This window comes from Astatotilapia calliptera, chromosome 18 (genome assembly GCF_900246225.1).
Source record: "Astatotilapia calliptera chromosome 18, fAstCal1.2, whole genome shotgun sequence".
In the NCBI taxonomy this organism is placed as follows: Eukaryota; Metazoa; Chordata; class Actinopteri; order Cichliformes; family Cichlidae; genus Astatotilapia; species Astatotilapia calliptera.
In genome coordinates this window covers 5489555-5503907 of record NC_039319.1, presented here as the reverse complement: position 1 = coordinate 5503907, position 14353 = coordinate 5489555, and the positions used below count along the sequence as shown (strand labels likewise).

Here is a 14353-nt window from a genome sequence, read left to right as displayed (position 1 = left end):
GAAAAACTGTGATTTTAATGAATGAATTCATATATTGTGTTGATGTTTTATTGTGTGAATAAACTGGAAGGTTTGACTATAAATCAAACTTTGAACAAAGTCTTTTCTTCTGTCTTCATTCCAGGATCTCACTCAAATCTGATGCAGAAAATATGAAACTAATCTGAGAGAATAACTGAAGCAGTTTTCCTCCTGAAGCATCACAAAGTTCAGAGTTCATGTTTAGAGCAGAAGATTCAGCAGTCGCTCTGTGACCTTTCAACTTTCTTCACTAAAACAGCTTCATTACAGAGAAACAAGTCACATTTTCTTCATGTTCTTAAGTCCTTTCAGATGTTTTTAATGGTCCTTGAATGCAGCATCAGTGTCGCAGGTTTAAAAGGTCACTTTCTGTTGTGTTCAAAGATTTCCTTCAGATATGGTCTTTAATCAGTAAAGCCAGTGATACAGCAGTGTCATTAGCTGTGTTATTGGCACCAGGCTGTGTTTATGTATGTGTTTAAATCTGTCTGAGGATGTCTTCAGCATGAAATGATCATTTGCTCAGCTGCTGTGTCTCATCTCTTATCAGACATTGGATGGAATGTCATTGGTCATAGCAGATGGCCCCGCCCCTCCCTAAGCCTGGTTCTGCCGGAGGTTTCTTCGTATCAAAAGGGAGTTTTTCCTTCCCACTGTTCCCTAAGTGCTTGCTCATAGGAGGTCATGTGATTGTTGGGTTTTTTGCTGTATGTATTATTGTAGGGTTTACCTTACAATATAAAGCACCTTGAGGCGACTTTTGTTGTGATTTGAAGCTATATAAATAAAGTTTTCAGTTCGGTTCAGTTCATTTTTATTTCAAACATTTCAAACATGTGCCTTCACAATCATTACAAAATATCATTCCATTATTTGTTTGAAAAGGAGTAGGCAGAAGTATTTACTTATTTGTCCCTACCCCTTCAAGTTTTACCTCTCGTTCATTTAATTTTTTTTTTGTCTTAAATTAAACAAACAACATATGAAACATATGAAGTAAAGCAAAACAAAACATACATAAATCAAAAACAAGAAATTAGCAAGCCCCACCACACTATAGTTTCTTTCATATGAAAAATACAGAATGTGTATATTTGCAGATACACGAGTTATGGAAAAACAAAAAAAACAAAAAAGAACCACAACACCATTACCAGCAACATTACCGTCCTGGGTTAACCCCGTTTCTTCATTCTTATACTTATTTAAAATTAGGTTTTTATATTTTACTTTAAACTTTTTTATGTTTTTACTGTCTTTTATTTCTTCTGTTAGACTGTTCCATAATTTAACTCCTGCAATTGAGATTTACATCTTTTTTAAAGTTGTTCTAGCACTTTGTATTTTTAAATTCCATTTCCCTCTTAAGTATATACCCACCTTCTCTTTCTATGAAAAATTTACAGATTTCTTTGGGAAGTAATTTATTTCTTACTTTATACATTATTTGCGCTGTTTTAAGCTTCACCAAGTCTTGGAATTTAATTGCGTGCATTTTGACAAAGAGTGCATTTGTATGGTCCCTGTACCCCACATTATTTATTAATCTAATGGCCCTTTTCTGTATTATAGTTATTGTTTGTGTGTTACTTTTGTATGTGTTTCCCCAGACCTCTACACAGTAGCTCATATATGGCAGTAGTAAAGCACAGTATAAAATGTGCAGTGCTTTCTGATCCAACATATGCTTTGCTTTCCCCAAGACGCCAATGCCCCGTGCCAATTTCCCCCGAACATAAGTAATGTGTGGCTTCCAACAGAGCTTGTGGTCAATGATCACCCCAAGAAATTTTATTTCATTTACTCTTTCTAAATATACATTGTCAACACATATTTCTACTTCGATGTTTTTCTTTTGGTTTCCAAACAACATAAATTTGGTTTTAGCTAGATTCAATGATAATTTATTTATATTAAACCACTTCTTTAATATCGTTAATTCCTGTGTGATCATCCCCAAAACCTGTGGCAATTCCACACCTGAACACAGTATATTTGTGTCATCTGCAAATATTACAAACTTTAAAATCTCAGATACACTGCAGATATCATTTAAGTACATAATAAACATAAATAAAGTAAATAAAGTTTAATTGAATGGACACAGTCAAACTGCACGATGCAAATAGAATGACTAAAATCATCTTTCTTGTGGTTTATTGACTTCAGACCAGCAGACAAAGCCGACAGATTCTAAAGTTGGGGAGAAATCTAGATTGTGTACTAAAAAGTTTTTCTTGTTATCAATAGACATTTGGAATGACAGTGTTATGACGTGGACCGAAAACGCAGACAAAGGAGAAAATCAAAGAAAAAAAAAATGTAAAAAAGGTGAACCGTTTCTTTTGGGCTGAAGTCAAAAATGGAAAACAATTAGGGCAAAACGTCCTGGGACAAACTAAACTACAAACTAAACTGGGAGCAGCTAAATTACTATGATGACTGAAACATGAAACTGAACCGGAACATGAAGAAAAAAAAACATGAGCATGAACCTGAGAAGTAGAAATAAAACGCTGTGACCAGACGTGACTTGACATGGAGAAAACACACAACCTGAAAAAGAACAGGGGAAGGCAGAGGACATGAATACACAGAAGGGTAATGAGGGAAGTGGAAACACAGCTGACACAAATGTACCTGAACGCCACAGGGAAAGTACAACTAAACACACTGATTATGGAACAGAATCCACAATAAAACAGGAAACATTGAGACATGAACTGGGACACGCAAGCTTGACACGAGACAGAGGGAGCGAGACACAAAGGGAACCTACAGACGAGGAGATAACACATGGAAAAAAACAGAAAGAGACTCAAACAAGGAGACGAAGGAGAAACATAAACTAGGTTAAATCTCAACTAAACCCTAACTAATACTAAACACCAGAACCTAACATATTTACAATGTAACATAAAGAAAACTCAACTCAGTTGTTGGTTGTTCTAAAGTAAGAATAAAAAAGTTAGAAGAGATTAGCTTTCAATCAGGTCAAAACAATGAGTATATTGTAAAAGAACTATTACTGTTGAGAACGCAATATAATGAAATGACAAGTGAAAAAGCAGCTGTTAATTTATTGAGATTAAAGCAACAATTCTATGACCAAGGTGAAAAACCCAGCAAACTCCTGGCATGGCGTATAAAAAAGATGGAATCTGAAAAGGCAATTACAAAATTAGAAAATTCAAATGGTAATACTATAGTAGACCCATTAGAGATAAATAATGCATTTAAAAGATTTTATGAAACGCTATATAACTCTGAACTCAATAATGTAACTAGAATGCAATCTTTATTTCTAGATAAACTTGAAATACCAAAAATTTTAGAAAAAGACAAAGTAAATGTTGATAGGCAAATTAGTATACATGAAATTATAGATGCAATAAACTCCTTAAATGCTGGCAAAACAGCTGGTCCAGATGGATTGCCAATTGACCTTTACAAATATTTTAAAGATAAATTAGCACAGCCCCTCTTAGATATGTATATAGAATGTTTTAATAATGGCAATCTTACTGACTCATTAAGGAAGTCCCTGATAATACTGCTTCCTAAACCTGGAAAACTAAATAATAAGTGTGAAAATATGCGTCCTATAAGCTTAATCAATACAGACACTAAAATTATTTGTAAAATTTTTGCTAAAAGATTAGAAAGTATTCTTCCAGTTATTATAGGGGATGATCAAAATGGATTTGTTAAACATAGACAGGGTTTTCATAATGTAAGACGAGTTTTAAACATTCTTCATAATCAAAGTGAGCAGGACGATACAGCCATTCTCTCGCTTGACGTGGAGAAGGCTTTTGATAGAATTGAACGGTCATATCTTTTTGATGTCATTGTTAGATTTGGGTTTGGAAACGTATTTCTGCATTGGATCAAGCTATTACATTGTCATTCTGTGGCTCAGGTTAAGACAAATGAGATAATCTCTGAACAATTTGATATTAAAAGAGGGTGCCCGCAGGGTTCACCCTTATCTCCACTTTTATTCCTTTTAGCTATTGAACCTCTGGCAATAGCTGTTAGAAACAGCGGACAGATACAAGGTGTTAGGATTGGTAGAAAGGAACATAGAATTGCTTTATTTGCTGATGATATCATAATATTTTTAAAGCAATTAAAAAATTCTGTGCCCGCTGTAAAGGATTTATTAGATCAGTTTGGGGTTTTCTCAGGGTATAAAGTTAATGTAGCAAAATCATCATTAATGTTACTTAATCAAGGGTATAATCAAAACGTAAGTCAGAATATATCTGGCTTTACTGTTAACTCTGAATTCATCTATCTAGGTATTAAAATAGTTCCTTCATTAAAAGATGTGGTGGTACTTAACTATAATATAATACTACAGAAAATTTCCAAAGATTTGGAGCGTTGGATAAGTCTACCACTATCTATTATTGGAAGGATAAGCGTTATTAAAATGAATGTATTACCTAGACTGTTGTATATGTTTCAAAATGTCCCACTGGCTCCTCCTGCTGGATTATTTACTAAATTAACATCACTAATCAGAGAGTTTATCTGGAACAAGAAGCAGCCACGTATTCGTTTGTCTTTGTTGTACCTTCCCTTTGATACAGGGGGGTTGAAATGCCCCAACTTTTACTGGTACTATTTGGCTATTCAATTAAGGACAATAAGATTTTATTTTTCATCCCAAAATACCCCGTCATGGGTGGGGATGGAAGCAAATGCTCTTAAAATGCCATTAAATTTGTACTTATATTCTGCGAAATCCAAACAGTTAAAGAAAGAAACAAATAATCCTATAGTTCAAAACATGATTGAAGTCTGGTTTACAATAAAAGAAATGATGAATATTAAGAACAATCTCTCTCAGTTTAGCCCCATCTGGGGAAATGCCTTATTTGTACCAGGAAAGTTGGATGCAGGGTTTCAGGATTGGGCAGTAAAAGGTGTTAAGAAAGTGGGTGATCTGTTTTGTGATGGAGTAATGGTCTCATTTGAGGATTTAGTCTCAAAATTTCAAATCCCCCAAAAACACTTTTTTAAGTATTTACAAATTAGAAGTTTTATTTCATCTATGCAAAATAAATCCCTTAATTTTCCCCAATTAAGTAAGCTAGAGGAGTTTATGGTGAAAAAAGGTGGTAATAAAGGCTTAATTTCAACATTTTATAATTGGATTGTTTCTGCCTCTTCAGAAACATCAGTTTCTAAGTTGGAAGCTTGGAGAAAGGACCTAAATATCAATATTTCTGAGGAGACATGGAAGTTAATTTGCTTAAAAGCACAAAAACAATCGATTAATAGTAATTTAAAATTATTACAATACAATTGGATTATGCAAACATATGTAACACCGGTGAAACTGAATAAATATAATAATAGAATACCAGATACATGTTTTAAATGTGGAGAAGCCCGTGGAACATTTTTTCATTGTATATGGGAATGTAGAATTGTTTGTGCCTTTTGGCAGGAGGTGATGAACAAAATAAACCAAATTTTAAATAAAAAGATCACTTTAGACGTAGAAATGATGCTACTACAAGTGTATCCTAAAAATATTAAATTAACAACCTATCAAATTAAGTTTATGGATTACTGTACATTACAGGCAAAACGTATGATTGCAATAAATTGGAAAACATCAGTTCCTCCTGCTATTGGCGCTTGGATAAACTCCTTGACACAGTGTATGGAAATGGAAAGGATTACGTACTTTCTGAAAAATAAGTTAATATATTTTGATGAAATTTGGAAGCCATTTAAACATTTTTTAAAAGTAGTAAATATAGAACAACTTATGTAGGAGAGTGGAGTAGGAGGAAATTGTTAGCATTGTGCATGCTATTTTTGTTTGTTCCTATTGAATATATTTTCTTCTTTCCCTTTTTTTTTCTTTTTCTCTTGAATTATGTATAAATGCCACATATGGTACAAATTGTATATATATTTCATTTGAGCTTGTTTTTTTTTTTTTTTTCCTTTGGTCGGAAGAGAGCAGAGCGGGAGGTGAGGGTGGGGGAAAAGGGTTTCTATTACAACAGCATATTATGGGAAACTACCTTTGAATGTTGTTGAAAAAGTAATAAAAATATTTAAAACAAGAGTTGGGAGTTCGCCTTGTAATCGGAAGGTTGCCGGTTCGAGCAAACCTTCCGATTCCGTTCGGTCGTTGTGTCCTTGGGCAAGACACTTCACCCGTTGCCTACTGGTGGTGGTCAGAGGGTCCGGTGGCGCCAGTGTCCGGCAGCCTCGCCTCTGTCAGTGCGCCCCAGGGTGGCTGTGGCTACAATGTAGCTGCCATCACCAGTGTGTGAATGGGTGAATGACTGAATGTAGTGTAAAGTGCTTTGGGGTCCTTAGGAACTAGTAAAGCGCTATACAAATACAGGCCATTTACCATGGATGAATTATGACAACCTCACTCAGGATTGTTTTCTTGAGTATTTTTATTCATCTTTAGTCATGAAAAAAAGATTTTTGAACTTGAGTTTTTTAAACGTAGTTTTCAAAGAGTTTTTTACATGTCCACTTAGGTGGACAACATATGTTTCAACTTGTGAATTTGACACTGTGTGTTGTGGTTATGTGCAAGTATATCATCAACACTGACACAAATACAAGAAAACAGCCTTTGAATAGCTGTCCACTGTAGTGACCACTATGTGTGAAAGGTCAGAGGTGAGGAAGGTCAGTTTCATAAAACAAAGTTTAGACAAAATAACTGCAAATGTAGAGCTGCAGAAAAGAAACTCCTTAGATAGCAGGGCTGTCAACACAGAACCGTGAATGAAAACACTTTAATAGCAAACATTAATTAAATGAACAGGCTTCACTGCAGTGATGGTGGAGACCGGCCACTTGAGGAGGCAACCTACAGCAAGTGAGAGCAGCTAAACAGATTCAGCACAAAGATGTAAACACAAAGCGTGGATCGTTCACCCGATGGCACGTACACAGACACATTGTCGGGGCTGAATGCTGACATCTCACATTTTCTGAAGCTGCAGGTTTTGTCACTCTCTGACCAAAATTCACTGAACGAGCAGCAAAGAAGATCAAAACTGCTTCACATTTGATGAACATCATCATAAAATCCCTCCTACCTTTGCTGTTTTGGTTCCACCAGGGTAAAATCACACCTCCTGCACAGCTCTCTCTCTCTCAGTGTACTTCAAGAACAGTTTCCCATCTCAAATCTGTTCTCTGCATTATTCACTTGCTTATTATGCACCAGTCTACCGTTGTGTACAGCGCTGTCAGGTGCTGTTTTTATGAAATAACCTCTGACAAAAAAGCCTCATTTCGGTTGTTCAATACTGAAGAAATCTAAACTTTTTAAAATGATGCCAAATTGCAAAACGCTTAGCTGTGTCTCTAGTAAAACCTCTGTACCTTTGCTCTGCTTCACTTCAGCAGCATCACGTAATCTTCATATGCTGAGTCAAAATTGGATCGAAATGGTGATTGAATCGAATCGGGACCTTGTGAATTGGAATCAAAATGATTGTAGAAATCAAAATCGATACCCAGCCCAAGATATAACCCCACATACAGCTGAGCCACAAAGTGAACCAACTCATCTAATTACAACAACAGAGGACCAAATGCACCTAACCAGCCTGCACCAACCTGACATTTCTTCCCCCTAAGTTAAATGAATAGATGGAAGTTAAATGACTGCAGACATAAAAGCGACTAGTTCCCACACAACAGTTCCCTGACACTGTGTTAATTTGTTTAGTTTTTATCAACAGTTGTAACAGACTAAGCTACCTGAGACATTGCATTGAATTATTGTTTATATCTTAATTATTTCACCTGACTGATTTCACCTCAGATATCTTGTTTTTTCCTTTTGGTAGATCAAAGCAGCTCGTGCTGTTTCTTCTTTCTTTTTCATGCCAAAAAGAAGAAGATTGCTTCAAAGAAGTAGAGTTCATGGTCTCAGTGGATTGTTGTTTGGGGATGTGTAATATTAGTGCATGCTACAGTTTGTTATTCAAAATTGTTCACTTGTTATCTGTTTTGCTGACAAAGCATTCAAACTGAGCAGAATACAGAAAGAGCAGAGATTACAAAACAAATCAGGAAATGACTTCAAACTTACTGAGAGCAAGGCCTCTGTTACAAATCTGTCTCAGATTTACAGTTACCATATTGTAACTGTATACAGTTACAATATCTTCGATGCTTGTGCCCTACCGGGGCAGATGGCAGTCGACTGGACCAGCGCAGACATGCTGCAGGACCGGATGCGCTGTCTACACCGGCTCTCTCTTACCCTGTACCCGCCCCTGTTGCTTGTCTTGTGTTTCTATGGTGTATTGATAGTCATGTGCTTTTTGTGCTGAGGTGTTTTTTCTGTTATCAAACTGTTCTCCCACTAGGAGCTCAGTCTGAGTGGAGTTTTTTTTCTCCTCCTCTTACCTCATGTTATATATTTTTGTTGTTTTTTTCCTATCAGCCTACCTTTCTGACATGTCTCCCCAATGTGATGTTTGTGTAAAGTTGGTCAGAAGGTTCCTTTGTAAGTGTGCATGCGCCATTAGCGTGCTGCCTGCTGTAACCCTAATTTCCTTCGGGATTAATGAAGTATTCTGATTCTGATTTACCCATTAAGATTTTAAATGAACGATAAACAAAGGCCAAGAAAACTGAGTTAAACTCCTGAGTCTACTATATATTTGCACCATGAAGAAATGAATTGTTTGCACCAGTAATAAATAATCAAATACATCAAATTATCATCAATTATTTAAATAAATGAACCATCGCACCAAACAAAACAACAATTCAACAGACAGTTCTATAAAACTGTGGATGATTCAAAGTGCTGCTATAACTGCACAACAAAACTGCAGTGAGAAAAGCTTTGGATGTTCAGTTTAGTTATAATGACAGTTAAACAACTAAAATACTCGATTAAGTAGGTGAGAAAAAGTTACATTTACTGGATCAGTTTAAGACCAAAATACATTTGAATGAATTACTGACATGGACACTTTGTGAAAAATTACTAAACAGTTCAGGCAAAATTTTACTAAAACCTTGAATTAAACTTGAAAGTTTTCATTTAAATTCCACTGTGACTGTGTACACAGGAAAGACTACAAAATAATGTTTGTTTGTTTGTTTTTTAAACATTGTGGAGCGATCTGCATTTGTTGTTGCTAAATTTAAATATTTGTTACTATTTAATGATCATAATCTCATTTGAACATAGGTTTGATTTAGTGGAGTCAGTTGTTCCCATGCATCATTCTGTAAGTGTGAGAATGAACTTTAGAAAATGTCAAAATATAAAGTTTGATTTATTTTTATTCATCACAGCATCCTAAACTTTGCTGAACTTTTTGAAATATAAAATGAACTCGCTGGGTGTTGACTGTCACATTTCAAAGCACCAAGTAAAGATAATGTCAGGGGTTGACATTTGTTCTATCACAAATAAGAGAAATGAGACACTGCAGACCAACTCAGAGAGTTTTTAAACGTGCGCACGGGTGGGTGCCTCTGAGAAGACACACACACCGATTGCAGGCTTGCTTGCTTTATTTATAGGGCAAAGCAGGTTACATAGTACTTCCTCTTCTGCGAGAAGTCGGGGAGAGTTTAGGCATTAGCTCAGCTTATCTGACCTTACACACACTGGAGTAAAGAATACAGAAGTATATCATGCTTTATCTGACATCACAGACACTGAAGTAAAGAATGCATCATGTTCTCTTTAACAATAGGCTCGGTTATGTGAAAATATATGAACACTTGAATATAAGGCACACTTGATTATATTGTATTTCATAAAAATCCCCTTACAGATAAACTATTAAACTTTAACTGGGTCAGACTTGTTACTGCATGCTGTAACCAAACATACCACACCCTGCATCATGTGATTGGCTCTTGGTCGCTCTGTAAGAATATTTCTTTAGTGCCTCCCTTCACAGATGTGTCTGTATCAGGATGGGTCTAAACAACATGGTGTAAATGCAGTTGCTGGTGAGCCTCATTTCCTGTAGGAGGTGAACAAGAGCAGAGATCTGTTTCCCTTCAGAGCACAGAGGTTGTTTCTGTTCAGAGGAAGTGAAACTGTCTGACAGTCACTGAGAGACGGTGAAACGGCACAGCACATGAATCAAATGGACCAAACAAAATTCTGCTGTTCAGTCTGTTTGGATCTACTGAAGGATCCGGTGACTATTCCCTGTGGACACAGCTACTGCATGAACTGTATTAAAAGCTTCTGGGATGAAGAGGAAAAGAAGAAAATCTACAGCTGCCCTCAGTGCAGACAGACTTTCACAGCGAGGCCTGTCCTGGTGAAAAACACCATGTTAGCAGATTTAGTGGAGGAGCTGAAGAAGACTGGACTCCAAGCTGCTCCTGCTGATCACTGCTATGCTGGACCTGAAGATGTGGCCTGTGATGTCTGCACTGGAAGAAAAATGAAAGCCTTCAAGTCCTGTCTGGTGTGTTTGGTCTCTTACTGTGAGAAACATGTTAAGCTTCATTATGAATGTCCTGCATTTGACAAACACAAGCTGGTGGAGCCCTCCAAGAAGCTCCAGGAGAACATCTGCTCTCGTCATGATGAGGTGATGAAGATGTTCTGCCGTACTGATCAGCAGAGTATCTGTTATCTCTGCTCTGTGGATGAACATAAAGGCCACGACACAGTCTCAGCTGCAGCAGAAAGGACTGAGAGGCAGAGAGAGCTGGAGGTGAGTCGACAAAACATCCAGCAGAGAATCCAGGACAGAGAGAAAGATGTGAAGCTGCTTCAACAGGAGGTGGAGGCCATCAATCAGTCTGCTGATCAAACAGTGGAGCACAGTGAGAAGATCTTCACTGAGCTGATCCATCTCATCCAGAAAAGAAGCTCTGATGTGAAGCAGCAGATCAGATCCCAACAGGAAACTGAAGTGAGTCGAGTCAAAGAGCTTGAGGAGAAGCTGGAGCAGGAGATCACTGAGCTGAAGAGGAAAGATGCTGAGCTGAAGCAGCTCTCACACACAGAGGATCACATCCAGTTTCTACACAACTACCCCTCACTGTCAGCACTCAGTGAGTCTACAGACTCATCCAGCATCAATATCCATCCTCTGAGCTACTTTGAGGATGTGACAGCAGCTGTGTCAGAGGTCAGAGATAAACTACAGGACATTCTGAGAGAGGAATGGACAAACATCTCACTGACAGTCACTGAAGTGGATGTTTTACTGTCACAACCAGAGCCAAAGACCAGAGCTGGATTCTTAAAATATTCATGTGAAATCACACTGGATCCAAACACAGCACACAAACAGCTGTTATTATCAGAGGGGAACAGAAAAGCAACAGCAATGAATCAACAACAGTCTTATTCTGATCATCCAGACAGATTCACTGGATGGTGGCAGGTCCTGAGTAGAGAGAGTCTGACTGGACGTTGTTACTGGGAGGTGGAGTGGAGAGGGAGAGTTTATGTAGCAGTCGCATACAAGAATATCAGCAGAAAAGGATTATGTGATGAATGTAAATTTGGACATAATGACAAATCTTGGTCATTAGATTGTAACAACAACAGTTTTACATTTTTGTACAACAACATCCAAACTCCTGTCTCAGGTCCTCATTCCTCCAGAGTAGGAGTGTACCTGGATCACAGAGCAGGTATTTTGTCCTTCTACAGCGTCTCTGAAACCATGACTCTCCTCCACAGAGTCCAGACCACATTCACTCAGCCGCTCTATGCTGGACTTTGGGTTTATAGATATGGAGACACAGCTGAGTTGATTAAAGTGAAATAGACTGAAGTCTTTCATATTGTGGGTTTAAGTCTGTGTTTTAGTTTCATTTTATTTTCTCTCCATCATTTCTGCACAGAGATCAGCTGTCAGTCAAACATTATGGGTGGTACCTCCACATCTTCTAGTTGTTCTCTTGATGTTTCTGAGTTTTTAAAGGAGATCTTTCCTGTGACTGTTTATGGAGGCTATCACTGCTCATCATCATTTTGATTTACTAAAATATTTCTCCACATGAAAATGTAAACTTCTCTATCCTCTAAATGTTTCTGGAATATTTGTCTTGAAAAATGTCGACATTTCTCTTTATGAGTATGGCAGACCATGTGTGTGTGTTTGTGTTTGTTTTTGTCAAAATCATCAAACAAATGAGGAAAAACTGTGATTTTAATGAATGAATTCATATATTGTGTTGATGTTTTATTGTGTGAATAAACTGGAAGGTTTGACTATAAATCAAACTTTGAACAAAGTCTTTTCTTCTGTCTTCATTCCAGGATCTCACTCAAATCTGATGCAGAAAATATGAAACTAATCTGAGAGAATAACTGAAGCAGTTTTCCTCCTGAAGCATCACAAAGTTCAGAGTTCATGTTTAGAGCAGAAGATTCAGCAGTCGCTCTGTGACCTTTCAACTTTCTTCACTAAAACAGCTTCATTACAGAGAAACAAGTCACATTTTCTTCATGTTCTTAAGTCCTTTAAAATGTTTGTAATGGTCCTTGAATGCAGCATCAGCGTCGCAGGTTTAAAAGGTCACTTTCTGTTGTGTTCAAAGATTTCCTTCAGATATGGTCTTTAATCAGTAAAGCCAGTGATACAGCAGTGTCATTAGCTGTGTTATTGGCACCAGGCTGTGTTTATGTATGTATTTAATTCTGTCTGAGGATGTCTTCAGCATGAAATGATCATTTGCTCAGCTGCTGTGTCTCATCTCTTATCAGACATTGGTTGGAACAGAGTTTTGTTGCTGACCATCTGACAAGAGGGTGAAGAAAAGCTTCAGGCTTCATTTGGACACTACGTTGGACAGAAGTCTCCACAAAAATGACTCAGAAACACAAATATTATTAATGAAAGTCCAAATGTCAAAAAGGGGTCATACATGATCCTGAGAAATGTCCTTGAACATTTGAACATGAGTCAGAGGGTTGTCAGGTTTCTACACTGCATCGTGGCATCAAGCCTGAGATGTCTGTGGAAACAAGTATGGAGGACACAAATGCACAGACGCAGTCGAGCTGTTTACTGCTGATGAGGAAGGAAAATAGTCTGTTGGATATTAAAGCAGCATTTATTAGAGTAAGAACAGATACTTGTGTCCTTCATTTGATCCCCGTCAATTTACAGAAGACTTAAGGACCCTTTGACTTCTAACATACAGCTGCATGTTTACAATTTTATTATTTATTTATTTATTTCTAGCAAAGCGAGACTTTACTGATTAAAGACATATAATCAGACATATTACTGTTACTCTCTGAAAAAGACTCACATAAAGCAGATTTATCACAAGCAAACATCAAGACACATCCTTCATGGCTTAAAGTTGCAGTGGGACTCTTTCGCCATCTGGTGGTTGTAACAGTTATGACAACTGTTCCTGCATATATGTCCCTCCTCAGTGTGAAGAAGACTGGACTCCAAGCTGCTCCTGCTGATCACTGCGTGTTCCTCCTGTGTCTAAAATCTATTTCCATTATGAATCAGGAAACTGTTTGCACCAATCATAAAGCCAATAAAATACGTCACACACTAAGAAATAACAAAAAGGAATTGTGGATTTCAAGGAGATTTTTCCCTCGTTTTTTGAAATCATAAGAATACAAACTAATGCAAGACTGTCATGTTTTCATAAGTTTGTAGAGACACTGTTCTGTTGTATTCTAGGACATCAGTCACTTTTTAAATGCATGCTACTCCTCATCATCATCATCATCATCATCATCATCAGCACCCATGACCTCCTTTTAGTCTTTGTTTTGTTATTGTTCAGAGTTCAGGAGACGTTCTTATGGGATTTCCACAGTGTACAAGTACTGTTTAGAGCCTTTACCTAAAAGAAAAGAGTAAAGTACAAAGTAGATTTACTCACTGCAGGAAAATAATGCCTCAATCTGATATATTGTCTTATATGACAAACTGAAAGTGATGCATCAAAGTGTAAGCAGCATTTTCCTGTTACAGCTGGTCTAGATGGAACTGATCTGATCTCCTTTATGTGCAGGTAGATATCCAGTGGGTTTGCTAAGGGTCACAGATGAGGGGCTGTGTGAGATGTTTAATGGGAAAGGAAATAAAACCATTGTTCCAGACCTGCAGCTAAGATACTCGAGTATCTTCAAATATGAAGCTGAGTATTACTTCCATACTTTCCTCCACTGCTGATGACCTTGTTACCTGCTGCTCCCTGTTAATGATCAGCCTCAGTTCTGATAGTAAACTGTTGGCTCTCTGGGGGGAAGAAAGAAGTTTGTATTTGTTTAAGATACAATGAAATCATATTTTGACATATTGGAAGATGACATGGAGCTGAAAAAATACTACAGGTATAA

At 37.2% G+C, this 14353-nt stretch overlaps 1 protein-coding gene across 2 annotated transcripts; it reads left to right on the top strand.

Annotated features, from left to right (window-relative positions):
* Nucleotides 1-9869: 9869 nt before the first annotated feature.
* Nucleotides 9870-14353, top strand: LOC113010919 (tripartite motif-containing protein 16-like). Of its 2 annotated transcripts, none has more exons than XM_026150201.1 (2): nt 9870-11756; nt 14348-14353. In XM_026150201.1, the coding sequence occupies exons 1-2, from the start codon at nt 10143-10145 to the stop codon at nt 14351-14353; spliced, it is 1620 nt and encodes a 539-aa protein (XP_026005986.1). In that variant the 5' UTR covers nt 9870-10142. The 2 variants fall into 2 exon arrangements, with proteins under 2 accessions (XP_026005986.1, XP_026005987.1); XM_026150202.1 differs by lacking the exon at nt 14348-14353 and adding an exon at nt 12296-12479 and having other exon boundaries at nt 9870-11664.